Below are 26,586 nucleotides of genomic sequence, written 5' to 3'. Positions count from 1 at the left end.
ATCACTGTGCAAGAGAACCAACTCCCAGCACTGCAAGGCTCAGCCCCCATTTATACAAGGAGGGGGGCAGGAAACGGATGTGAGCTACACCCTGAGGGTATTGGAGACTTGACATTAACCACCGGGAGCCTTGCTGGGGACTGAGAACGTGAGTACGGTCCTTACTTTGTTAAGATAAGTGCATCTGTTCTAAAGATCAGTGGTTGTATACTTCTGAAAAATCAAGGACAGAGGGAGAGCTGAACCGGCCCAGTGAAAGAGGAAACAGAACATCCAACTCCGGAGCCGTGTTTAACTCTTCACAAGACTTTGGGTGGAAAGCAAGCAAGATTACACACAACACCGCAGCCCGTGACCTGCCTGACCATCAGGAGCACTATGAGCTCGTCCTCAGGCTGGAGCCTCTTCCTCTGCTCATCCACATGCCTGACCCTCTCCCTCCGCGTGGGGCAGCTGCTCTCCACCCTCCTGCCCATCTTGCTGACCAGTCAGGACACTCTGAAGGTGGGTGTAATCAACTGGTGCCTGTTCATCTGGTGCATCTGCTTAAGCCTCACCTTACTCGGCTTCATACTGGAGTTGTGCAGTCTCTTCGGACTGCCATTATGTAACATCCAGTCCCTCCACCGCTTGTCTGATAAGCTCCAGTACCACCTCCGCTTGTCTTGGGATGGCGTTCTCCACGCCTTTTGCTCTTACTTCGCCGTCGTCTGCCTCTCAGCTGCCGTCATCTTCGGCCCTACCTACATCCAGGTCTTTCCTCCAGGCCCCGCCCGGAATCGCGCCATCACCGCCACCGCCTTCTCCTGCGTGGCTGCTCTGCTTTATGCCATCGAAGTGGCCTGGGTCTGTCGACGACCCGGTGGAATGTACTGCTTTTGGCCAACCTTCCCAGGTGTGCTCAGGAGGCTGGAGAACTATGTGGCCAACATCATCTTCGCCTTCGTCTGCAACACTGACCTGTACCTGCACCAGCCAGCCCTGGAGTGGTGTGTGGCCGTGTACGCCATCTGCTTCACCCTGGGGGTCGTGAACTTCCTTATGAATGGGTGTGACTGTGACAACGACAAAAAGCTTCCCCTCCGCTTCCCCTGGTTGCTGCGGGTGCAGACTGTGCTCTCTGTCCTCCTCTATGTCACGGCACTGATTCTCTGGCCCCTCTACCAGTTCCACGAGAAGTGGGGGGGGCAGCCCCAGCGGTCCAGCGATATGAGCTGCGGTGATCATCTCAACGTCTTTGTCTGCATCTGGGACCAACGACTGGCTGTAGCCATCCTGACAGGCATCAACCTGCTGGTTTATGTGGCTGACACGGTGTATTTAGTCCAAGAAGCTTTTGTAGGTGGCTCAGAGGGTAGAGAATCTGCCTGAAATGTGGCAGACTAGAGTTTGCTCCCTTAGTCATCAAGGTCCCTGTGAGAAGGAAATGGCAACCCACTCCAGCTTTTTGCCTAGGAAATCCAACGGACAAAGGAGTCTAGCAGGCTCCAGTCCATGGGCTCGCAAACAGTCAGGCACAACTAAGCGACTAACACCTTCACTTTAACACAAGGCTGGCCCGGGGACACTTAATTCTCTTCACTGCAGTTTCTCCACCAATTTCTGACATCCCCTAACACCCGCTTCCTGGCTTCCTCTCTCCTCTCACATCGTTCCCCATCATCTCATGCTCTTTTCTCTTTCCTTCCCCTCCCAGCCCTGCCAGTGCCCCTGGGCTTGTCGGTCCTGGAGATTCAGACGTGGAAATGGCAGCTGGCTCCCTCCCCTCTGTCCACCTTCTCTGCTTGTTTCCTTTTGGCTGCTGGGTCCTGTTTATTAGTCACACCCTCCTGATTATGAAACAGACTGGGACCTGAGATCGTTTGCTGCAAAGCTTGTACATGGACACGTGTCTCCTCCAGCAACAAAATGCAAAGAAATTTGTGCTTGTGCACTTGGGGCCAACTCCAGACAAAGATACAAAGAGACCAAAAAAGAAAAAAGAAAAACCCAAGGGCCACTTGTGAAGAGCCTGCAAAAAGAAGCACTTGGGAGAAAAGCAGGGTTTTGAGCATGCCCCCTGCACACACCACCACCCAAGGGGTGGGCAAACCACCTCTGCCACCTCTCCATCCTGACCCCTGGACACACCCCTACCCTCACCGCATATCAGGAGCAAGCTTCCCCCACCTTCTCTGCCTCATGGAACGAGCAAAGGAATCTGTTACTTGTTCTCACTTCCCCTTGTTTCTACAGGAGCCCCAATAAAGTCTTGCCTGAATTTCTTGTCTGGCCTCTAGTCAGTCTCCATTGATTGAAGGGGCCAAGAATCCTGGTTGGTATATATTTTGTGGCACCCAATGTGGGGCGTATGTCCCCTTCTGGGGAGAAGATCTGGCACCTTGTAGACCACTGAAAGCAGCTTCCCTGTGGGTGGCAAGTGGCCATCTGACCCTCCTGTTTCAATATCACTGAATTTGGTAAGTTTGTCTCTGGCCCTGGGGGCCTTCAGTTCCCTCATTCAGGCAACTGTCTCCCCGTCCCCTTTCCCTTTCCCTCTTTTGAGATCTCTCTACTTTTCTCTCTGCTGGCTCCCATCTCTGTCCTGTGGATATCAGGCAGCTACAGCTGCCTCAGCTCCTCTCAGTCATAAGACCTGCTCCCTCCGGCCAGCAACCACTCACCTTGACAGGTGATTAAGAGAAAGTGGGAGAGGCTCACCACACACCATGCAGACAGTGCTCCATGGGCTCTGCCTGACCGGAGACTGCTCAGAGAGAGAGAGAGATTAGCCCCTCACGCATGTCGTGGCTGGAAGTCTGATCATCTCACTCTTCTCCCCTTTATTTTCCTGCTGAGGCAGGAGAGAGGTAGGCATTTATGACTGGTCTCCAGTTTTCTTAAGGACGAGAACAAGTTGAACTTCAGGCTGGACACTTACAACCGGCCTCCTGTTTGCATTTCCTGAGACAGGCGTTAGGTGGGCTCCAGGCTGGCATTTACCATCAGCCTCCTGTTTGCTTTCCGAAATGGGAGTAACAACAGAAACAGAGTAAGCAGCTTTGTCTCCGGTGGACACCTGAAGGTAATAGTCACAGCAGGACCAGAGAGGGGCTAAACCTTGTTCGAGTAAAGGATCAAGAGATTTTCCCCCTCTTTGGAGCTAGAGAGACACTACACACGTGCAGAAAGGTTCCTTGGGGGCCAAAAGTCAGGGGACGGTGCCAGGCCATAAAGAGCCTTGCTTCTCCCAGAAGCCTTTTTATCAAGACCCCTCTTGGTTGAGAATTGTGTGCACACCTAGGGGCAAGGTTCTGAGACAAATCAGCCAGCGGTCAAAGCAGGATGTCTGGCCAGAGGGAAGACAAAGACCTGCCCTACAGAACTGATTGAACTGCCTCTTTCCTGTGCTCCTCTTCTCTAGGGGGCACGCCGACACCCTTTCTCTCCGAGCGTTCATCTCTGCCTTGCTTCTGTCTTAGTTAAACTAACAGTTTCTCAGTGTCCTCTTCCACTTCTTGCTCTTCTGTGTCTCCGATAATAAACTTTGTACCTGCATTTAAGATTTTTGCTTCTATGAGAAGTGCATTTTTCACTCCGGGCAAGAGCCAGGGGAAAATAGCTTTTAGCCTCTAGCCCTTGCTGGTCTGGAGGCTAGGATTCCTGGCTTTCATCCAGGCTGTGTGTGTGTGTGTGTTCAGTTGCTGACATGTCCAACTCTTTGTGGCCCCATGGATTGTAGCCGCCAGGCTCCTCTGTCCATGAGATTTTCCAGGCAAGAATACTGGAGTGGGTTGCCATTTTCTACTTCAGGGGAATTTCCAGGTGATCGAACAGTGTCGCTTTCATCTCCTGCATTGGCAGGTGGATTCTTAACCACTGGGAAGCCAGGCTACTCAGGTTCAATTCCTGGGCAGGGAATTAAGATCTCACTTCACACCACTTCTCACTGCTGCCTCACTGAGATCAGAATTGTGTGACAGGCTGACTGTGAAGTTCCTGAGGATAATCCAGCTGGACAGCTTAGGAGTTTAAGAAGAGGCTAGTGAATCATGAGGCTTCCCAGGTGACGCTAGTGCTAAAGAACCTGCCTGCCAATGCAGGTAGACGTAAGAGACGCAGGTTCAATCCCTGGGTAGGAAAGATGCCCTGGAGGAGGGCATGGCAATCCACTGCAGTATCCTTGCCTGGAGAATCCGATGGACAGAGGAGCCTGGTGGGCTACCGTCCGTAGGGTTGCACAGAGTCAGACACGACTTAACTGACTTAGCACGCACGCATGCAGTGTCATCTCCTAAAGGAATAATTGAAGTTACCGACATGAGTACAATTTCCCAGAAAGACTAGGCAGAGTGAGAAGCAGAGATGGTTGAGAAGGGAGAACTGAGAAAACACTGGTATTTAAGCAGCAGGCAGAAGAGGAATCTGCCAAGAAGTAGGCAGGATCAAGAGGAAAAGATCAAGAGGCTCCTGTCATTCAAATAATAATAGAGAAGAGAGTGTCAGGAGGATGTGGTCAACGTGGTTACATGCTGCGGAGGTTAGCAGAGTTCATGTGGGATCAGCACTGAAAAGTGTTCATTGGATGTGAGTATTTGAAAATCTTTGAGAGCCTCAGGACAGAAGCCAGTGCATTTGAGACTGAGAATGAGAAGGAAAGACTGTAAATACAGGTTTCTCCTGGGGCAGCTAGTGTCTGTGAGGGGAAGGAGAGATAGGGTCATAGTGGACATGAGGGAACGGTCAAGGGAACTTACATGATAAGCTTGCAGAAGGACATTTACTATAGGTTAACTTCAACCCAATGGAACATCCAAATACTGATCCAAGGTCCAAAGGGGAAAATATTTTTTAAAGCCCAAAACATGACAAAACATGAATCATAGGGACAGTGGATGAAATCTGCTAGTAAATAAAGAATATGTTATTGAATAGTGTGAACATTCAACTCTTCTCAAGGCAAAACAGGAGATGAGAAAGAAGACGGTAAAAGTTATTACTGTGGCGAGACCCATGGCTACCACCTCAGAGTCACCCTTCTTGTTTCCTTCATAAACCCAGTTCTGAGCAGAGCACACTGATATTCCCAGATATTGTCACTGCTGTATGTATGTCCTCACAGTTCTTCCAGTTCTTGTTTTATCCACATTGTTCAATATATTAATAGCAGCCAGTAGATATGTTTGGCTACTTCACTTTAATTAATTAAAATTAAGCAGAATTAAAAATTCAGCCCCTCAGTCCTACCAGCCACATTTCAGTACCTATTCCCACATGTTGTTAGCAGTTTCTATACGGGACTGGAGGAGGAAATGGCAACCCACTCCAGTGTTCTTGCCTGAAAAATTCCATGGACAGAGACCTGGAGGGATACAGTCCAAAGGGTCGCAAAGAGTCAGACACAACTGAGCGACTGAAGATGCACTGTGCTGGACAGGGCAGGTGTTGGACTCTTCCATCATTGTGGAACGTTCTCCTGGGCTGCCCTGCTGCATACATTTCGAGGCTATGTTGTCAGATTCATATATGTTTGTGTTTGTCATATCTTCTCCATCTATCTTCATTTTGTCAATATTCATAAAATATTTCCTTATCCCATATGATGTTTGTGATCTTCAATTCTATTTGTCAAAATTTAAATTTGTAACCCAGGCTTTAGTTGATTTCAGATAGGATCAGATCAGTCGCTAGGTCATGTCCAACTCTTTGCGACCCCATGAATCCCAGCATGCCAGGCCTCCCTGTCCATCACCAACTCCCGGAGTTCACTTAGACTCACGTCCATCAAGTCAGTGATGTCATCCAGCCATCTCATCCTCTGTCACCCCCTTCTCCTCCTGCCCCCAATCCCTCCCAGCATCAGAGTCTTTTCCAATGAGTCAACTCTTCGCATGAGGTGGCCAAAGTACTGGAATTTCAGCTTTAGCATCATTCCTTCCAAAGAGATCCCAGGGCTGATCTCCTTCAGAATGGACTGGTTGGATCTTCTTGCAGTCCAAGGGACTCTCAAGAGTCTTCTCCAACACCACAGTTCAAAAGCATCAATTCTTTGGCGCTCAGCCTTCTTCACAGTCCAACTCTCACATCCATACATGACCACAGGAAAAACCATAGCCTTGACTAGACGGACCTTTGTTGGCAAAGTAATGTCTCTGCTTTTGAACATGCTATCTAGGTTGGTCATAACTTTCCTTCCAAGGAGTAAGCATCTTTTAATTTCATGGCTGCAGTCACCATCTGCAGTGAGTTTGGAGCCCAGAAAAATAAAGTCTGACACTGTTTCCACTGTTTCCCCATCTATTTCCCATGAAGCGATGGGAACGGATGCCATGATCTTCGTTTTCTGAATGTTGAGCTTTAAGCCAACTTTTTCACTCTCCACTTTCACTTTCATCAAGAGGCTTTTTAGTTCCTCCTCACTTTCTGCCATAAGGGTGGTGTCATCTGCATATCTGAGGTTATTGATATTTCTCCCGGCAATCTTGATTCCAGCTTGTGTTTCTTCCAGCCCAGAGTTTCTCATGATGTACTCTGCATATAAGTTAAATAAACAGGGTGACAATATACAGCCTTGACGAACTCCTTTTCCTATTTGGAACCAGCCTGTTGTTGCATGTTCAGTTCTATCTATTGCTTCCTGACCTGCATACAAATTTCTCAAGAGGCAGATCAGGTGGTCTGGGATTCCCCTCTCTTTCAGAATTTTCCAGTTTACTGTGATCCACACAGTCAAAGTCTTTGGCATAGTCAATAAAGCAGAAATAGATGCTTTTCTGGAACTCTCTTGCTTTTTCCATGATCCAGCGGATGTTGGCAATTTGATCTCTGGTTCCTCTGCCTTTTCGAAAACCAGCTTGAACATCAGGAAGTTCATGCTTCACATATTGCTGAAGCCTGGCTTGGAGAATTTTGAGCATTACTTTACTAGCGTGTGAGATGAGTGCAATTGTGCGGTAGTTTGAGCATTCTTTGGCATTGCCTTTCTTTGGGTTTAGAATGAAAACTGACCTTTTCCAGTCCTGTGGCCACTGCTGAGTTTTCCAAATTTGCTGGCATATTGAGTGCAGCACTTTCACAGCATCATCTTTCAGGATTTGAAATAGCTCAACTGGAATTCCATCACCTCCACTAGCTTTGTTCGTAGTGATGCTTTCTAAGGCCCACTTGACTTCACATTCCAGGATGTCTGGCTCTAGGTCAGTGATCACACCATCGTGATTATCTGGGTCATGAAGATCTTTTTGTAGAGTTCTTCTGTGTATTCTTGCCATCTCTTCTTAATATCTTCTGCTTCTCTTAGGTCCATACCATTTCTGTCCTTTATCGAGCCCATCTTTGCATGAAATGTTCCTTTGGTATCTCTGATTTTCTTGAAGAGATCTCTAGTCTTTCCCATTCTGCTGTTTTCCTCTATTTCTTTGCATTGATCACTGAAGAAGGCTTTCTTATCTCTTCTTGCTATTCTTTCGAACTCTGCATTCAGATGTTTCTATCTTTCCTTTTCTCCTTTGCCTTTCGCTTCTCTTCTTTTCACAGCTATTTGTAAGGCCTCCCCAGACAGCCATTTTGCTTTTTTGCATTTCTTTTCCATGGGGATGGTCTTGATCCCTGTCTCCTGTACAATGTCACGAACCTCATTCCATAGTTCATCGGGCACTCTATCAGATCTAGGCCCTTAAATCTATTTCTCACTTCCACTGTATAATCATAAGGGATTTGATTTAGGTCATACCTGAATGGTCTAGTGGTTTTCCCTACTTTCTTCAATTTAAGTCTGAATTTGGCAATAAGGAGTTCATGGTCTGAGCCACAGTCAGCTCCTGGTCTTGTTTTTGCTGACTGTATAGAGCTTCTCCATCTTTGGCTGCAAAGAATATAATCAATCTGATTTTGGTGTTGACCATCTGGTGATGTCCATGTATAGAGTCTTCTCTTGTATTGTTGGAAGAGGGTGTTTGTTATGACCAGTGCATTTTCTTGGCAAAACTCTATTAGTCTTTGCCCTGCTTCATTCCGTATTCCAAGGCCAAATTTGCCTGTTACTCCAGGTGTTTCTTGACTTCCTACTTTTGCATTCCAGTCCCCTATAATGAAAAGGACATCTTTTTTGGGTGTTAGTTCTAAAAGGTCTTGTAGGTCTTCATAGAACCGTTCACCTTCAGCTTCTTCAGCGTTACTGATTGGGGCATGGACTTGGATTACTGTGATATTGAATGGTTTGCCTTGGAAACGAACAGAGATCATTCTGTCATTTTTGAGATTGCATCCAAGTACTGCATTTCGGACTCTTTTGTTGACCATGATGGCCACTCCATTTCTTCTGAGGGATTCCTGCCCGCAGTAGTAGATATAATGGTCATCTGAGTTAAATTCACCCATTCCAGTCCATTTCAGTTCGCTGATTCCTAGAATGTCGACATTCACTCTTGCCATCTCTTGTTTGACCATTTCCAATTTGCCTTGATCCATGGACCTGACATTCCAGGTTAGTTGATTTACATTTACCCAAAGAATCTTCTCTACATTGCTTTATTCCCTGCCACACCTGAAATTTTCATAATCTACACAAATGTTCCAGGTTTCTGGCCAATTGAAGGGATAAGGGAATCACAGAAACTGAGGGGTTTATTCACACAAAATGGAGCCTATCAACTTTGCTGAACAAGTCCACTAAGAAATTCATGCTTGATTCAAGTCAGTTTCACTTTCAGATTTATACAGTAATTTCTTTCCTGTTTTTGTTAATTACTGAATGTCCCCGTCCACTGGTGAATAGTGAGAAAATATACTGTTTCCTTAAATCCCATAAGTCCCTCTTGTAGGCTGAAAAAAAAAAAATTCTCCAGAGAGATTTCCATGTCAAATTCCTGTACCTTGTGAAAGTTACTTTATTTGGGGGAAAGAACATTGCAGATCTGATTAAGATAAAAATCTTGAGCTAAGAAGCTAATCCTGGATTTCTGGGTGAGCCCTGAATGCGATAGTAAGTGTCCTTATCAAAGAGATGTAGGACTCTCCCTGGTGGTCCAGTGGTTAAGGCTCTATGTGTCCACTTCAGGAGGCATGGGTTCAATCCCTGATTGGCAAGCTAAGATCTGGCATGCCTCAAGGTGTGGCCAATAAAGAAGGAGGTCATAGCCCAACACACACGGAGGAGACGGTGGTGTGAAAACGGAGGCAGAGATAGGAGTGATGTTGCCAGAAGCCCTGGAACACTATGGAAGACCAGCAGCTACCAGCAGCTGGAAGGACAAGGAATAGATTCTTCCTCAGGTTTTCCAGAGGAGTGTGACCCTGCTGATACCTTGAGTTCAGATATCTAGCCTCCTGAACGGTGAAAGAATAACTTTCTGCTATTTTAAGCCATCGAGGTTATGGTAACTTGTTTCAGCAGCCCTAGGAGACTACACTAAGTCCCCTACATATAAATGAATTTTGTTCTGAGAGCACATTTGTAAGTCCAATTTTTTCCTGAGTCCAGCAAAGTTAGCCTAGGTACCCAACTAACACAGTCGGCTATATAGTACTGTACGGTAACAGGTTTATAATACTTGCCACATAATCATACATAAAAACCAAACATAAAAACAAACATTTTAAATCTTACAGTACAGTATCTTGAAAAGTACTGTAAAACTTGAAAAGTTCAGTAAGACGGCTGGTATTAGAGAGGCCGGCATCGACTGAACGGCTGGTATTAGAGAGGCTGGCATCGACTGAACAGTCATGTACCAGCTACATCTTCGCTGCGTTTACGCTTGCTTCTGGACATCCGGGACTTGAAATAAAGATAATGTACTACTGTACCTTGGGTTTCCCTGGGGGCTCAGCAACAAAGAATCCACCTGCCATGCTGGAGACTCAGATTCTATCCCTGGGTCGGGCAAATCCCCTGGAGGAGGAAATGGCAACCCACTTCAGTATTCTTGCCTGGGAAATCCCATGGACAGAGGAGTCTGGCAGGCTACGGTCCCTGGGGTCGCCAGAGTCTGACATGACTTAGCCACTAAACCACCAGCAACTCCACTACTGCACCCTGTGCAGTACTATACGGTAAAGTACACAAAAGCACAGGCCCTTGGAGAGGATGCAAGCACGTGACGCTGTACACCAGACAATGAACGAACTTTTGTAAACGTGCGTTTGTATCTTTGAGTTCACAACATAAAGCTTCATATGTAGGGGGCTTCCTATAGTATATTCCCATAACTCTCCTATCTTCTGCTGAAACCCAGAACTACAGCTGTATTCCTGCAGCGGGGTTTGTAATTTCTCAACTTCTCCCAACTATAATTCAAAATATCTCTGTATCTCCACCTTTTCTAAATCCTCTTCTTTTGACGTGGTCGTAATTGTTCCTCCTTCTGTCCATGATTGACTTCTGTATTTTTATGCTTTGCCCTGTCTCCTACACTCCACAACCCTGGACTTTCAGTTACCCTCTCTGAACAGCATCACTTACTGATGCTGCTTAATAATAACCATAAAATATTTTAGATATTTAGAAGCATATAAATAATATATCACTTGTGTACCTGTCACTTTACAAAGGTGAAGCTCCCTGTGTCTCTCTTTCCAGTCCAATTTACCTATCTGTTGCATTGCACTTTAAGTTCTTCTAAAAATAACACCCAAACAATTTTTTTAAGTAAATAATGTACCAAAGCTTATAATAGAAAACCATTGTTCCCCAGGCCAAATCCCCCCGTCCTTAACAATTGCTACCCAATGTAGGCACTTTCAGCTCACTTAGTTCTCTTTTATGGTTGTCACTGCTATATTTCAATACAGCATGCTTATATTGGTGCTTGTTTCTTTTCTTCTTTGGAATATTTTTTACTGACTCCTTCCTATGAAGTGTAAAGATAAGAGGTAAGGACTTCCCTGGTGGTCCAGGGACTAAGACACCCACACACCCAACACATGGGCCCAGGTTCAATCCCTGGGCAGGAAACTAGATCCCACACGCTGCAACTAAAATTCTCAGGCTGCAATTAAAATCTCCTGGAGATGCAGTAGAGCTCCATGGCTGCCCTGGCATCTTCCACCGAGTTGTGTCCCAGGACGCTGTACCACACACACGGCACAGAGAGGGGACTGGGGACTGAATCCAGGCACCAGGTGACCTGGGCCTTCCCTGCCCACACCCTGACATCCAGGGCTGAAGTGGGTCAGGGGTGAGTCTCCAGGGCCCCTGACACCCTGGACTCAGCAGGTGTCTGGAGCAGGCCAGGCTTCACCCATGAGCCTGGGGCCCAGGCAGGGCCAGGCACAGAATCCAGGTCCTGAGGCCACGTTTGCCCTCCAGGGGCTCCCATCTGCTGCGTGGGGGTGGGACACTGCAGGCTTGGCCTCAGACCCAGAGGGGCTGGAGCAGTTCTCACAGGGACCCCAGGGGCCGGGGAACAGGGACAGAGATGTTTCTAGAGTACTCCTTGCTCAACACGTTGAGAACAGGGCTCTTCAGTGAGTCTAGGAGCTGATATTCTGTCTGGGTCCCTGGTGCCCCAAGCCCTACAGAGGGGCCCAAACTCAGCACCGTCCACCACCTCCTGCACATTCCTGCTCCCCAGACAAGCTGCCCCCCAATCCTCAGGCTGGGCCCCAGGTCTCCCCTCCCCGGCTCCCTTCTTATGTCCTTTTCCAATAAGACACACCCTTCACCCTCCACTCATACCTGGTGTCCTGCCTGCCCTCCATCCTCCATCTCTGCTCCAGACACCTGCCCTCCCTCTGTGGACACACCCCGCAGATGTGCTGATGGTCAGTTCGTGGCCCTACCTCCCTTCAACCAAGAGTTTCTTAAGGACCTGCCTGGCATTGCTCACCTGGGTCCTCAGCTTCTGGTCCAGCCTGGCCCCGAGCAGGTGCTTCACAAACATCCACTGAGCTGGAAGCCCCATGTGTGGCCACAGCTCCCAGTGTCCAGCCCACCTCCCGGGGCCCCTCCATTCTGGTGAGCTCCCCGCACCCAACACATGCCTGCCACTTCTGTGGGGTGGCGGAAAAGGGGGCTGCTGTTGGGCCTGTGGGTTTGAGTTCAAGGTCCTTCTCTCATTTTTTTGAAATGTTTCTCATTGGGTATCTACCACTTTCCTATCTGAAGGGAAATTTCAGAGGCTTTTTTCTAAGTGACTGCTACTCCTGTGGGTACATCTCAACAATGGCTTTCTACTGAGGTCCATATAGTTAAAGCTATGGTTTTTCCAGTAGTTATGTATGGCTGTGAGAGTTGGCCCATAAGAAGGTTGAGTGCCAAAGAATCGATGCTTTCAAATTGCAGTGCTGGAGAAGACCCTTGAGAACCCCTTGGACAGAGAAGTGTGACCAGTCAATTCTAAAGAAAATCAACCCTGAATATTCATTGGAAGGACTGATGTTGAGGCTGAAGCTCCAACATGTTGGCCACCTGATGTGAAGAACTGACTCACTGGAAAAGACTCTGAAAGATTGACGGCAGGAGGAGGAGGAGACAGAGGTTGAGATGGTTGGATGGCATCACTGACTCAATGAACATGAGTTAGAGCAAGCTCTGGGAGTGGAGAAGGACAGGGAGGCCTGGTGTGCTGCAGTTCATGGGGTTGGGAAGAGTTGGATATAACTGAGCGACTGAACAACAACAACTCAAAGGCATCTGCCATCTGCCTCTGGGGAGGCTGAGTCCTGTGCTGCTGCAGCTGCTGACCTTTGACACTCCCTGGTGAAGGACAGGAAAGCCTGACATGCTGCAGTCCATGGGGTCGCAAAGAGTTGGACACGACTTAGCAACTGAACAATAACAATGACCTGCAATCCCACTCCTGGGCATATATGCAGAGCTGACTCATTGGAAAAGACCCTGATGCTGGGAAAGATTTAAAGCAGGAGGAGAAGGGGACCACAGAGGATGAGATTTGGGTGGCCCCACCAACTAGATGGACATGAGTTGGAGCAAGCTCTGGGAGTTGGTGATGGACAGAGAAGCCTGGCGTGCTGCAGTCCATGGGGTCGCAAAGAGTCAGACACGACTGAATGACTGAACTGAATATTCACTGCAGCACTGTTTACAGTAGCCAAGATATGGACGCAGCCTAAGGTGTCCCTGTCACAGCCCTGAAACCCCTTCAGGCCCCTGTTCTCCTCTCTCAGTTCCAGTCCAGGCCCCTCCTCCGTGGGAAGGTTGGCTCCATGCCTGCATCCCTTCTGGGTCAGAAGACCCCTACTGGGCTGCCTCAGGGCCCCTGGGAACCTGGGATCCCCCCAGTAACCTCCACTCTGCTCCCCGCCCCCACCCCAGTCCCGGGTGCATTCTCAGGGCTGTCGCCTCCCAGGGGTCCTGCAGGGGCCTCCTCTTTCAGCTCCTGCCCTTAAAAGGGGATGATCAACCGTCCATCCCCACCCCGTCCCTGAGATGCCCTGAAAGGCTCCACGTCAGCCTCAGACACAGTGTCCTTGTTCATTTCCAATCCCTTCTTCCCTGGAAGCTGCTGACCAGTCTCCCAGGCCAGGAAAATCCTCACTCAGGTAGGACTTCTCCTAGATCTTTCCAGACTCCCACCTGGATGGCAGCTTTGGAGCCCAACACTATGTTAATCTATTCCGTGCTTCCTCAATGTGGCCCCACCTTGGAGTCAGGCTGGATTGGGGTCTCCCCTCAATGGGGAAGAGTCACATGTGAAGGCAAAAATGGGTGGAGAGGCTTCACAACAGTCCCTACTTCTCATGTCTCCATGGCCTTGCTCTCACCCCAGGGCTCCTCCCTGTGCACCCTTGAAGCTGCCCTCCTCTGGTGGGGGCTGTGTCCCCTCACACAGCAGCTCCTTCTAGGGATGCTGCAGGGAGGACAGGCCAGGACACATGTGTCTTCAGGTGCTGTGGAAGGGGGCCGTGGCCCTGAAGGCATGTCCTGCATCCTAGAGCCCAGAGCTTTGGTCCTGGGCTCCCATCCACGGGCCCTGATGTGTGGGCTGAAGTGCAAAGTGTTCAAAATCACAGCTTTGGCATTTCCATATGGGGTTCCCACTTCCAGTCTTTTGACCTTAGGGAAGGCACTTGATTCACCAAGCCTTAGTTTTCTCATCTGTAAAATGGAGTTAGCAGCACAATCCACAGTCCCTTTTCTGAAACCCTTGAGGTCAGATACTCTTTAGAATTCGGAATTTTTCAGCTTCAGACAGGTGACATGGTACATCTACTCTCTATGACATTAGACCCCTCTAGGGTCTGAAAGCACCTTGTAATCAGACACATTAGTGTTTCTACAACTGAACTGTTGAATAGTCGCAAGTGAAATAACAAAGATCATAACTTGTCTCATGTGTCTTCTGGTCAGATTTTGTTAAAAAAACAATTTTTCAAGTATTTGTTTTCAATTTTCAAATACTGAAGGTTGGGATTTTTAAATATTTCTTTTCAGTTTTGAAATACTGAGGGTTGAGATTTGAAGGTTGGGATTAAAGACAAGGACCATACTACCCTGTGTCTCCATAGAATACGGCACACACAGCCCAGAGAGAGACAAAAGTTCATGTTTGAGGCCAGACCCAGCCCAGCTGGGAGGTTTGGGATAAGACAAGCCTCCTGATGAGGTCAAGGGTGATGGGCGGGGAGAATCATCTTGGAGCGGCTGTGGTCGCGGCAGTGGTTTAGTCACTCAGTTGGACACGAGTCCAACTCCTGAGATCCTATGGACTGCTGCCTGCCAGGCTCCCCTGTCCATGGGATTTCCCAGGAAGGAATACTGGACTGGGTTGCCATTTCATTCTCCTGGGGATCTTTCTGACCCAGAGATCAAACCTGCATCTCCTGTGTCCCCTGCGCTGGCAGGTGGATGCTTTACCACTGAGCCACCCGGCTGTTACCCGAGTGTCTGGGCCACTGGCTGGAACTCCACAGATCCAGAGCCTCAGCCATCACAGGACGGTGAATCTTTTCCAGGCGTCTGACTTTTTCCACCTCCAGAGCTGAACCTTTCTCTGATGAGTCCTCAGTGAAGACCACTGCTGTACTGGTGACTGTGACCTGCCTGACCATCAATCACAACACCATGTCCACACAGTGGACATCCCCGGACCCAGACGTCATGGCCATGATGTACCTCTGCCTCCGCCTGCTGCAGCTGTTCTCCATGTGTGTGGCCATCTCCCTGGTGGCCAGCAGGGCCACTGAGCAGGGAGCTGCAGGAAACTGGTCCATGTCCATCTGGTGCTTCTGTTTCGCCATGACCCTCACGGTATTCATTGTTGAGTGCTATGGGTTCCATTCCCACTTTCCGTTTTTCTGGTTCAACTTCCCGTGGCCTATGCCTGCTACACCACCCTCCTCTGCCTCTCAGCCTCCATCATCTACTCCATCATCTATGTCCACTTTCTGCCTGATGGTCCTTACCAGGACCGGGTCATCGCTGCCTCTGCCTTCTCCTATGTCACATCAGTGCTGTGTGCCATAGATGTGGCCTGCACGTGGGTCGCCTATGGGTTCAAGGAGATCCCCTGCTGTGTGCTCACCGTGCCAGGCCTGCTGAAGGTGCTGGAGACCTTCGTGGCGTATGTCGTCTTTGCCTGCATCATCAACACCTCCCTGTACCTGCACCAGCCAGCCTGAGAGTGGTGTGTGGCCGTGTACTCCATCTGCTTCATCCCAGCAGCCCTGGCCATCCTGCTGAACCTGGACGAATGGGAATACAGGCTGCCCAGACTGTATCCCATTTTCCAGCTAGTGCTCACCCTGCTCTCCATCCTCCTCTATGTCAGTGCCCTGGTCCTCTGGCTGCTTTACCAGTTCAGCGAGGAGCTCGGCGGCAGCCCCAGAGGCCCAATGATGGGAACTGCAGGGACGAGCTCATCCACGACATGTGCGCCCAAGACCAGTGCCTGGCTGTGGCCGTCCTGACAGCCTCCAACCTGCTGGTTTACATGGCCAACCTGGGGTACTGGGCCCGCCAGGTTCTGTAGGGACTGAGGACCAGCCCAGGGATGCCTGATCCTCTGCTCACAAAGGTATCCTCACCGAGCTCTGGTGTTCTCTGATGCCCTCTTCCTGGCTCCTCTCTCCCTCCTCACATCCTTCCCCATGCACCTCACTGTCTTTTCTGTTTCCTTCCCTCCTTCTGCTCTGTCTCTTTCCTGCTTAGTGTGGTTGCCCAAGTCCTGTTTTGCTTCTTTCTCTTGCTTCTTTCATCTTTTCTACATTTTCTGCTTTTTGCCCCTTTTCTGGTCATCCTTGGTTTTCTCATCTCCTGTGTCCTGACCACCTCTCCCCATCTTCCTTCTTCTGATCCACAGTCTTCCTTCTCTGCCCACCGCCCCCTCCCATCTCCTAAGGTGCTGACTCCACAGCACACAGTCCTCTGTGTGATTCGGCCCCCACCTCCCATGGGAGGAGAGTATACAGGGCACCTGCCCTTTAACTTAAACTAAAATCTCTGGAGGTCTATAATTTTCAATGGCAGGAGTCTTGAAGCAGAGACCCTGGTCCCTGGGCCCCACCTGGTGCTCCAGGTGGGTGCTCCAGCCCCACCTGAGATTGGCTCCAGAATTTTTGCAGGCTCACTAAACACCCGCTGCCTAGAGGCCATCTTAGAGGAAGCCAGGGGTAGATACTGTCCATCCCAGCTACTCTCTGGGGAATCAAAGTAGGAGTTGGTGAAGCAACACAAAAACTTTAAGACAGCTGTCTGCAGTGTTGGTGAGGGGCAGCGACGTGGCCCTCCTGCCTCAGTGATCAAAACACAGGTCCTGCCTCTGAGGGGAGAAGAGCATGGCCACTGCAGCCTCAAGGCGTGTTAGCCTGGGACTTTTTTTCTTTTCTTTTTTTCCTATCTTCTGATCAGGAGGGCAAAAATTACTGGGTGACTCTGTTCTTAAAGGGGAAATTTCTCTTTAAGTTCTCTTGGGCAGGTTTCTTTGTAAAGGGTGGGGGTTGCTGCTTCCATTGTCAAAGAAACTGCATGGCTTGAGTGTGAGGGGCACACACATGTGAGTTTCTGTGTGCTGACCGCTTCCTGCTGCAACTTCTTGATTCTCTGGGACTCAGACACAATGTGATCTATAAAATACATATAATTTAAAATTTTTTCTGGAGCTTCTGGTGCTGTCAATTGTAGAGAAAACCCTCTTCCTTTCTCCATTTACAATATCCTTTTTAACCTCAACATAAAAATGAAAGAAAATATAAACCCCCCAAAACAAAATCTGCTCTAATTGCCCAGATTTGCCTAGAGCTCAGAACAGTCCTAGTCAGTTTCCACCCTCACCCAAACTCGGAGTCAGCCCCTCCCACTGACTCCCACCCACCCCGAACCAGAGCCTATGGGTGTGAGCCAGCCTGTGACACAAGATGTTGGGCCCCACCCGAACAGGGACTCGAGAATCCGAGCGCAACAACGGCCGCTGCCCGTCAGGATTGAGGTAAGCAACGAGGAATTCCTAATTATTTGAAGTAAGGGGCAGGGAGTTTTATTGTCGAGAGTAATAAATCATGGGACAAGGCAGTAGCTGCCAGTTATTTGTACATATGTTGAAAACTATGTTAAAAGGCAGGGGAATTCATGTAAATAAGTTACAGCTAGAAAAGTTTTTCCTTTTTGTAGAAGAAGTTTGTCCTTGGTTCCCAGAGGAAGGAACAGTTAGTCTGGAAACTTGGAAAAAAGTAGGAAAACAATTGCAGACATATTATTCCTTACATGGTCCCAATCGTGTCCCTGTGGATGCTTTTTCTTTGTGGACTCTCATAAGAAACTGTCTGGATCCTGAACACGAGGGACATAAGATTCAAACGGCCCTCCAGGATTCCATAGAACCCGAAGTTGCAGAGCCTTCCGCCCCTCTGCCTGAGCCACTTTATGCTGTGCCTGAGGGAACAGCTTGTAAGGCTAGAAGGAATGATGATGTGTTAAGCTCTGATGAACAGGAAGAGTTAAATGAACAAGCGGCTCAGTACCATAGAGAGGATATGCCTTGGGAGATGATGGTTAGCATGCAACCCTCCTCGGGAAAAGGGGAATTAAAGCATTCAGGGCTTTCTGAAGAACAGCTGGAGAATTTAATTCAGAAAATTGTTATAGCAGTAAAAAAGGATGCACAGGGAGATTCCCACTCCAGCCAGCCTGCGCCTCCAGCATATCCTCCCTTGGTTCTTGCTGGACTTGATCCACCTCCGCCTTTCGTAGAACCGCGAGAGCTTATATCTATCCCTGCTTCTTTGCCCGGTGAAAACATAAAAACTAGAAGTGAGAAATTATTATCTCCTCTTCAACAAGCGATTAAGCGAGCTAATGATGAAGGAGAACATATTCCTGGGTTTTCAAGAATCTATCCAGTATTTGAAAATGCTCAACAGCAGAGGTATTATGAACCTCTACCCTTTAAGCAACTAAAAGAGTTAAAAATGGCTTGTGCACAATACGGCCTGACTGCGCCGTTGACTCAGGCTATTATAGAGGCTTTAGGAAATCAAATCTGCCACCTAATGACTGGAAACAGGTTGCTCGGGCTTGTTTATCTGGAGGAGATTATTTACTATGGAAATCTGAGTTTTCTGAGCAGTGTGGGATCACAGCCAATATCAATCGGCGACAGGGACTGAACACCACTTATGAAATGATGGTGGGAGAGGGGGATTATCGAGGCACTAATAATCAACTTAATTATTTGCCTAGAGCCTACCCTCAGATTAGTGCTGCGGCTCCATGAGCATGGAAAAAGCTTCCAAATTCTGATAAAAAGACCGAAGATTTATCTAAAATTCACCAGGGGCCAGATGAACCATATCAGGATTTTGTTGCCCGCCTGCTTGAGGCAATTAGTAAAATGATAGGGGATGAGCAGGCAGGAATGGTGTTGGCTAAACATCTTGCTTATGAGAATACCAATTCGGCTTGTCAAGCTGCCCTGAGACCTTACAGGAAAAAGGGAGGCTTATCCGATTATGTACGGATTTGTGCCGATATCGGCCCTTCATACGTTCAAGGCATAACTTTGGCCGCGGCATTACAAGGAAAGACAGTCAAAGAAGTACTGTATCAGCAACAAAAGCGGGATAAAACTAGTGGTCAGCCTCGAGTCCTTGGCCCTCTGTGGGAGAGCGCACGTGGGCCCCTGGCCTCGCGCCCGCACAGTCTGGCTAAAACTCAACAGGACTGGCTGTTTCAGTTTAGCGACAACTGGGATATTGCTTTAGCTGGCTTTAGTGGACGGCTTGATAATCATTATCCCTCGGATAAAATTTTGCAATTTGCTCACTATCACCAATTTCTCTTCCCAAAAATCATTGTTTCTCAGCCCCTTGCCGACGCCCTAACTGTATTTACTGATGGCTCTTCTAATAGAATAGCTAGTTTGATTATACAGGGCAATACTGCCACCTGGCGTACTAATTATAAGTCTGCTCAAGAAGTAGAACTATTTGCTGTCTTTCAGGCTCTATTGCAAATTTCTGCTCCATTTAATTTATATTCTGACGGTCAATATATCATAAGAGCCTTAAACACTATTGAGACTGTTCCATTTATTGGTACCCTGAATTCTACTATCCAAATTCTTTTTCGTGATATACAACATTTAATTTCCTCCAGAGTTAATAAATGCTATTTCGGTCATATTTGTGCTCACTCTGGGCTTCCTGGACCATTAGCACGAGGCAATGCTTTGGCTGACAAAGCTACACGTATGATATTTCCTTCCTTGGAACAAATGGCAAAAACTTCCCACAGCTTACACCATCAAAACAGCAATAGCTTAAGACTTCAATTTGGCATTACTCGAGACACTGCCAGACAGATTGTTAAGCAATGTCAAACATGTCCTCAAATTTTTAGCGTCCCCCATTATGGAGTTAATCCCCGAGGATTGTTGCCAAACGACATATGGCAAATGGATATTACCCATATTTCTGAATTTGGTAAACAAAAATTTGTTCATGTTACTATTGACACCTTCTCTGGCTTTTTACATACCTCTCTACAATCCGGAGAAGCTAGCAAACATTGTATAGCTCATTACATTAAATGTTTTGCTGTTATGGGAACCCCTAAGACCATAAAAACAGACAATGGTCCAGGATACACTAGAAAAAAAATTTAACTATTTTGTACACAATTGTCTATCTCAAAAAAACGGGTATCCTTTATAATCCTGAAGGTCAAGGAATCATTTAACGGGCACATCAAACTATCAAACATCAATTGCAAAAACTAAAGAAGGGGGAATTGTATCTCAATACCCCCTCCAACTCTCTAAACCATGCTTTATTTGTTCTAAATTTTTTACAATTGGATATATGTGGCCGTTCAGCAGCACAGCGATTTTGGAACTTTGATGCGCAAACAATAAGACCTAAAGTCTTTTGGAAAGACCCACTTGTGGAAAAATGGTATGGACCAGATCCAGTACTAATTTGGGGACGAGGGCATGTTTGTGTTTTCCCACAGGATGCTGAAGCGCCACGCTGGCTGCCGGAAAGGTTGGTACGCACGGCGGAGACGATCTCTAGTAAACCAGATGAGGAGATTGAAGATTCAAGAGCATGATGAATTACCATCTCGGCAACAACTCCAGGCATTGATGCGAGAGGCACAGAATCGCGTTGTTATGCAGGGTGATCCGATATCACCTTTAAGCTTCCTGATAACCTTATTAATTATCTTAAATGAGATTAATACTGCACATTCTGAAGAATATTCAAATGCTTACTGGGCTTATTTTCCCGACCCTCCCCTTCTCCAACCGGTGGGTTGGGAGGGTCGGTCCATTCCCATATACACTAATGATACTGTGGCTTTGGGTGGTTTTTCAGATAAACGTATTATTCCTAATCAAGTTAATTTCTCTTATCATGGAGTGTTTGATCGTTACCTATTTGTCTGTCTAGATATTTTAATTCAATAGGATGCCTTTTTGTTGGGGAGTCAGGACATGCTGATTATGACAATGGTTGGAGCCTATATATTCCTGGAGTAACGAAAGAATCTGGAATTCCTCAATGTCGTAATGGAACTGGTCCTTTAGATATCCCTTTCTGCGACTTTGGAAGAAGGGGAAGAGTCACTGCTGCACCATGGAAACTGTGTCGAAATGAGACTGCCACGGTTTATAACATATTTGGGACAAATGAGTCATTGTGGGACTGGTCTCCAGATTCGAACAGAAACCCCGGAGCACAAGATAATAGAAAGTTTGCATCCCGTATTTGGAATTTGGGCGGCTCTGAAGTGTTCCAAACAGAAATCTGGAAACTAGCTGCCACCCTTAGATGTGAGGGTTCCTACCTTCAGGTGAGATCAAAAGTGAGACACGGTTATTTATGGAATCTCACCATGAGATACCCTCGAGCATGTGTGCCTCACCCTTATGTTTTATTAGTAGGATCTATAAATATACAACTTGGGTCACGAAATTATAATGTAACTTGTAACAATTGTACTTTGACTAACTGCATCAGGGGAATTACTAATCAAACTAGGGTTCTAGTCTTAAGACAGCCTGCTTTTGTTATGATTCCTGTAAAGATTAATGGGTCTTGGTATGATGAAAAAGGACTTGAGCTTTGGAGAGAAGTAGAGGGTGCTTTAATGCGTTATCGTAGGGGAATAGGGTTAATAATTCTGGGATTTGTAGCTTTGGTAACCCTTATTGCCTCCTCGATTACTGCAGCCCTGTCCCTGGCACAATCAGTGCAAACTGCAACTTTTGTTGATAATCTGGCACAAAAATGTATCCGTTACCCTGGGGACTCAAGAAGATATTGACAAAAAGCTAGAAGACCGATTGAATGCCCTTTATGATGTTGGAAAAATTTTAGGCAAAGAGGTTCAAGGTATAAAGTTGAGATTACGGGTACAATGTCATGCCGATTTTCGATGGATCTGTGTTACCCAAAAAAAAATATAATGGTAGTATAACTGCTTGGGATAAGGTGAAAGCTCATTTAGAAGGTATTTGGCATAATGAAAATATTTCCTTAGATTTACTGCATCTACATCAGGAAATAATGAACATTGAAAATGCACCCAGACCTGATTTGGATGTTGCAAAAAGAGCTGAGTCTTTCGTTAAAGAACTGTTTTCGACATGTACCTACCATCAATAGTACTTGGCACTTGGGAGCAGCCATAGGAGGACTATTGTTAATAATTTTAACTGTTTTATTTCTTGCACCTTGTTAATTAAAAACCTGATTGATGATCTATGGGTGATAAAGGCTTCCATCTATGGAAATTGTCTGCAGTTAAAGGAACATAAGCATGCGCCTATAGAAAAAGAAAGGGGGAGATGCGGGGAGCTGCCCATGAGAACGGGGTCCTTTATCTAAAGGATACAGCTCTGGGAGCTGCCTCAGTCCTTGAGAGTTTGCTTGCAAACATAGCTCTCTGTCCCGCCACCCCAGAGATTAGGCGATTATTTACTGCAGACACCTGGAGTTCTGGACAAACTTCTCACGCACAGGGAAATGTTATCTGGTGTAAGAAATAATAACAGGGTGCTATTCCCATGCTCTCAAGATTTCTTGTGATTTTTGTAAGATGTATAGGTCAACCAAGAAAAAAATCTTAACTGTCTTGTTTTTCTCTTGCTCTCCTGTATAAATATAAGATGCTGAATAAAGTCATGGTCAGACCGCTTCCCTTTGTGGAGATGTGTCTGATCCTCTCGACCCCATCTTTGCTGTAGTATTCTTTCTCAGCCGCGTCGTGCACATTCTCAGGACCTGATTGACTTTGCCAGCTGGCTCCAGCAAGACAGGAGAGGGAATACTATACAGCTGGAAAAATATAAGGATGCTCTCAAATAATGATCATAAATATCTCCAGGATATGCTAAATAAAAGGAGTAAGATACAAATCTATGTGCAGTATGCTATTTCCTATGTAATAAAAAAGGAAAAAATAAAAATAAATACAATTGTATTTGCTTGATTTGTATTAAGAAGCTTGAGAAGGACTCTGGAGAGTTTAGTGGAGCAGTGGTCCTGGAGGGGTAGGGGAGATGAGGTAGAGTGGATAAAGCCGCAGGTAAACCCAGGTCTCTCAGTGTGTGGCTTTTTAAGAATATCTTTATTTTGAAACATGTCAATATATTATATTTTTAAAAAAACAAAGCTGAAGTTTGAAAAAATGTACCAAGTGGAGAAGGGGAAGGATGCTTGGCAGATGGTCTCCATGTTCTCTGCAGCCTTGATGGACAGACTAGGGGAGGAGCTGAGAGATGCCCACACAGGCCTGTCTCCAAAGGCAGAGGGAAGGGAGGCAACTTGGGTCCAGGGATCTGGGGCAGTGAGGGGCGCTGTGGCCTCCAAGCCAAGCCAAGGCCTTGGTGACCAGGGCCTTCCCCAGCCCTTCAGCACACACATTTGATGGAGAAGCCCCCAGTGCCCAAGCCTCAGGCCCTTCCCTTGCTCTCTGCCTGGCCTGGGCTCCCTGTCTCCCGAGGCAGCAGCCAGAGGCTCCCTCCTCAGCTGGCTAGCCAGTCAAACCTGGGATGGGACTTGTGCTGCCGCAGAAGGAGAAGGGACTTGATTTGCCAGTTCCCTACATGACTAGAAATTTGCAAGCATCTTTTCCTCTAATAGTATTCAAGTCTTAGACCTATCACTTAATCCCTGTATGACTTGGCCAAGTTATTCAACCTCCCTGTACCTCAACTTCCTCATCATGAAGTGAGTAGAATAACAGCCCATACTACACACAAGATCACACATGTGGAGCACCTAGAATGGTGCCTGGTGCCCCAAGAGCCCTGATAGATGCCGGCCACTGTGTCACTTGGTCCTGGTGCTGTGCTGGGCTGTGTGACTGGCATCGCTCAGGGAAGGAGGGGAGCTCGAGGAGGAGGATGCTGAGGTCAGACATGAGATGTCTTATTCCAGCATTTGGTGAGAATGGATTCATCCCGCCTTCCTTCCTTCCATCATTCCATCCATCTCCTCACTCACTGGCAGACACCAGGGCCTGCGGCAAGCTCTGGGGATAATGAGATCACAGTGGAGCAGCCCTGACCTCAAGGATCTCACAGGAGAGTGAGGAGAAAGAGAGAGAAATCCAGCCAGCACGACCACAGGCGTGTGGGGACCCAGGCAGGTCAGGGGTCCAGAGGGCCCTCAGGAGCGGCTCTTCCTTTACTAGGACCAGCGGTGACAGTGCTGTTCATGGGTCCCCCTCCCCCAGCCCAATGCCAGGCACCCTGTCTATGGGGTCTCAGTCCCCTTCTCAGCCCTTTGATGGACGAGACCGTCATCTCACAGAGGGAGACACGGAGCCAGGTGGGCTGACTGAAGCCGGGGTCTCTCTAGAGCATCAGCCTGTCCTTCCTCGTGACTGGGCTTTGTCCACTGAGAGCTGGCTGTGCAGGAGGCAGGGGCCAGGGGTAGGGGCGGGGCCACAGCACATGCTGTCCTCTGGGGTCTTGACCCTCACCTCGGGTCCACCTAGGAGGTAAGTCCCCCAACCCAGCTCTTTCCTCCCCTGGGGCATCCAAGCCCCAGAGCCGGAAGCAGGACGTCAGGTTAGAGATTTCCTTTGGGAAAGCTTTTCCTCTGGAAATCCTGGCTCCTCCTCTTTCCAGGAAGCCTGAAGCCCTGGAAGGACTCGGGCTGGTAGTCACGGAGCCTGGGGGTCACCTTCCAGGCCAGGCAGCACCACTGCCCCGGTTGCCCTGAGCCTCAGCTCAGGAGCTGATGAGGGCATCTAGAGGGTCCCTGGAGCCGCCCTCCATCCATGTTAAAGACCCAGCCCCTCACACAGCCTGCCAGAGGGTCCCTCAGGCTGGTTCTACCTACAAGTCAGTAAAATGGTTCAAGGGCTCCACCTAGTGGCCACTCACAGGCAGACAAGCAGCTGCACCCAACAGGTTCCAAAGTTCATTAACAATCAGCAGAGGTCTGGACTCCAAAACGCAGGAGACAAGGTAGGGGAGAATCCAGACAGATCAAACTCCACTTCCCCCTCGCCTTCCCTAGCCAGGCTTTCAGAGGCCAGTGGCACAAACGGGAGGCTGCCATTGTAAAACAGACTGAGTGTAAAGCCCCAGAGTTTGGAGTCAGATGGGCCTGGATTTGAATCCCTTGGGTTTAACCTCACCTGGAGCCCCTCATCCCTGCAGTGGGCTATTGAGGACACATCCAACAGGGCTGTGCCCTCTCTCTGCATGAACAGGCAGCCAAGAGACTTGGAGGGGGTGAAGCTGGACCAGTGACCACAGTCCCCCTGGTGGTACTCAGCCCTTAGGCCAGTGGCTCATCCTTGGCTGTACAGCACAGTCGCCTGATGCGGGAAGCGCCTCAAAGCATGGTCCCTGGATCAGCACAAGACATCAAGGGGGTACTTGTTGGGAATGCAGATTCCTGGGTTTCCCCCGCCCAGCCCTGCTGAATCAGAAACTCTGGGATGGGGCCCAGCAGCCCCCATGTGATGCTCAAGTACCAGGGTGATGAAAAGGTACTTTATGTGACTTGAATGTCTTACACATCAGAATCACCTCTGGAGGTCAAAATACTAACAGGTGCCTACCCCCCCACCCCACGCCCACCCCCCACATCCAGGGATTCTGGTTCAGTGAAGATGAAGAGGAACCCAGTCAGGGATTAAAATAACGACTCTGCAGATGATTCTACTGCATAACGTTGGACCTGGGTGTTATGCTCAGGAAACAGTTCCCCCTTCTGGGTATAAATGCAGCTAGAAAGGCAGGTGGAGGTAATTAATTGTGTTGTCACAAGGACTTCTTCGCAGACTCGCAGATTCAAGACGTTAAGGAAACTGACACTCCTTGACATTGACACCCCTTATGTGATGGGAACACTTGAGCCTCCATCCCAGTTCATGTTGGCTGCCCTCTCAAGTGCTGGGTGGGATCCACCAATGCCCAGTTCAGAGAGAAGAAAGAAAAAGAAGAGGATCCAAGGGAGTAGAGAAAATACAGAGCTATTTTACTGCTAAAAATGCATTTTACAAAAGCAACAAAGTTTTTGTTCTGAAGAGACAAAAGGCCTCTAGTCCTTGGGAAGGGGGCTGGACTCCACCAGGCATGCAGCCCTCACTGCTCTCGAATTCTCCTGGAGATGCGGTAGAGCTCCATGGCTGCCCTGGCGTCTTCCACCGAGTTATGTCCCAGCACGCTGTCCTGCAGACACAGGACAGAGAGGGGCTGGGGGCTGAATCCAGGCACTATGGGACCCGGGCCTTCCCTGCTCACAGCCTGAGTCCAGGGCTGAAGTGGGTCAGGGTGAGTCTCCATAGCCCCTGATACACAGACTCAGATGGTGGCTGGAGCAGGCCTGGCTTCAAGCAGTTCTCACAGGAGCCCAGGGCCCGGGGAACATGGACACAGATGTTTCCAGAGTGCTCCTTGCTCAGCACATTGAGAACAGGGCTGTTCAGCGAGTCCAGGAGCTGACACTCTGTCCTGGATCCCTGGTGCCACAAGCCCTGCAGAGGGGCCCAAACTCACGCCCATCCCCTGCCTCCTGCACATTTCTGCTCCCCAGACAAGCCAAGCTGCCCCCCATCCCTCAGACTGGGGCTCAGGCTCTCCCCTCCCCAGGCCCCCCTCTCCTGCCTCCTCCACTAAGACATATCCTTCACCCTCCACTCAGACTTGGTATCCTGCCTGACCCTGTCCTCCATCCCTGCTCAGG

The 26,586-nt window shown here is 48.3% G+C and overlaps 2 protein-coding genes and 1 long non-coding RNA gene across 4 annotated transcripts in view; 2 read left to right on the top strand and 1 right to left on the bottom strand.

The window, feature by feature from the left end:
* Positions 1–378: 378 nt before the first annotated feature.
* On the top strand, positions 379–1,371 carry LOC133234719 (myeloid-associated differentiation marker-like). The gene has a single exon (XM_061395608.1). The coding sequence runs from the start codon at positions 379–381 to the stop codon at positions 1,369–1,371; it is 993 nt and encodes a 330-aa protein (XP_061251592.1).
* An 8,301-nt stretch (positions 1,372–9,672) lies between these two features.
* LOC133234150 (uncharacterized) lies at positions 9,673–21,797 on the top strand. Its single transcript, XR_009732045.1, has 2 exons — positions 9,673–17,366; positions 20,387–21,797. It is a non-coding gene; the product is annotated as an uncharacterized LOC133234150 (long non-coding RNA).
* Positions 9,786–26,586, bottom strand: part of ISG20 (interferon stimulated exonuclease gene 20) — a 33,301-nt gene continuing 16,500 nt past the window's right edge. Inside the window, exon 4 of one of the 2 annotated variants that reach the window (XM_061394366.1) lies at positions 9,786–9,871. In XM_061394366.1, coding sequence (XP_061250350.1) covers positions 9,848–9,871 — 24 coding nt within the window. In that variant the 3' untranslated portion in view covers positions 9,786–9,847. Of the gene's footprint in view, positions 9,872–14,299; positions 26,073–26,586 lie in introns of those variants that run through there. The other variant, XM_061394365.1, reaches the window with a different exon arrangement.

This window comes from Bos javanicus, chromosome 21 (assembly GCF_032452875.1).
Source record: "Bos javanicus breed banteng chromosome 21, ARS-OSU_banteng_1.0, whole genome shotgun sequence".
Taxonomy (NCBI): Eukaryota; Metazoa; Chordata; class Mammalia; order Artiodactyla; family Bovidae; genus Bos; species Bos javanicus.
This window is presented reverse-complemented; position numbering and strand designations above follow the sequence as displayed.

Bases quoted from the DNA above. Each gene is read 5' to 3' on its own strand.
- LOC133234719 (XM_061395608.1), top strand. From the start codon at position 379: ATGAGCTCGTCCTCAGGCTGGAGCCTCTTCCTCTGCTCATCCACATGC.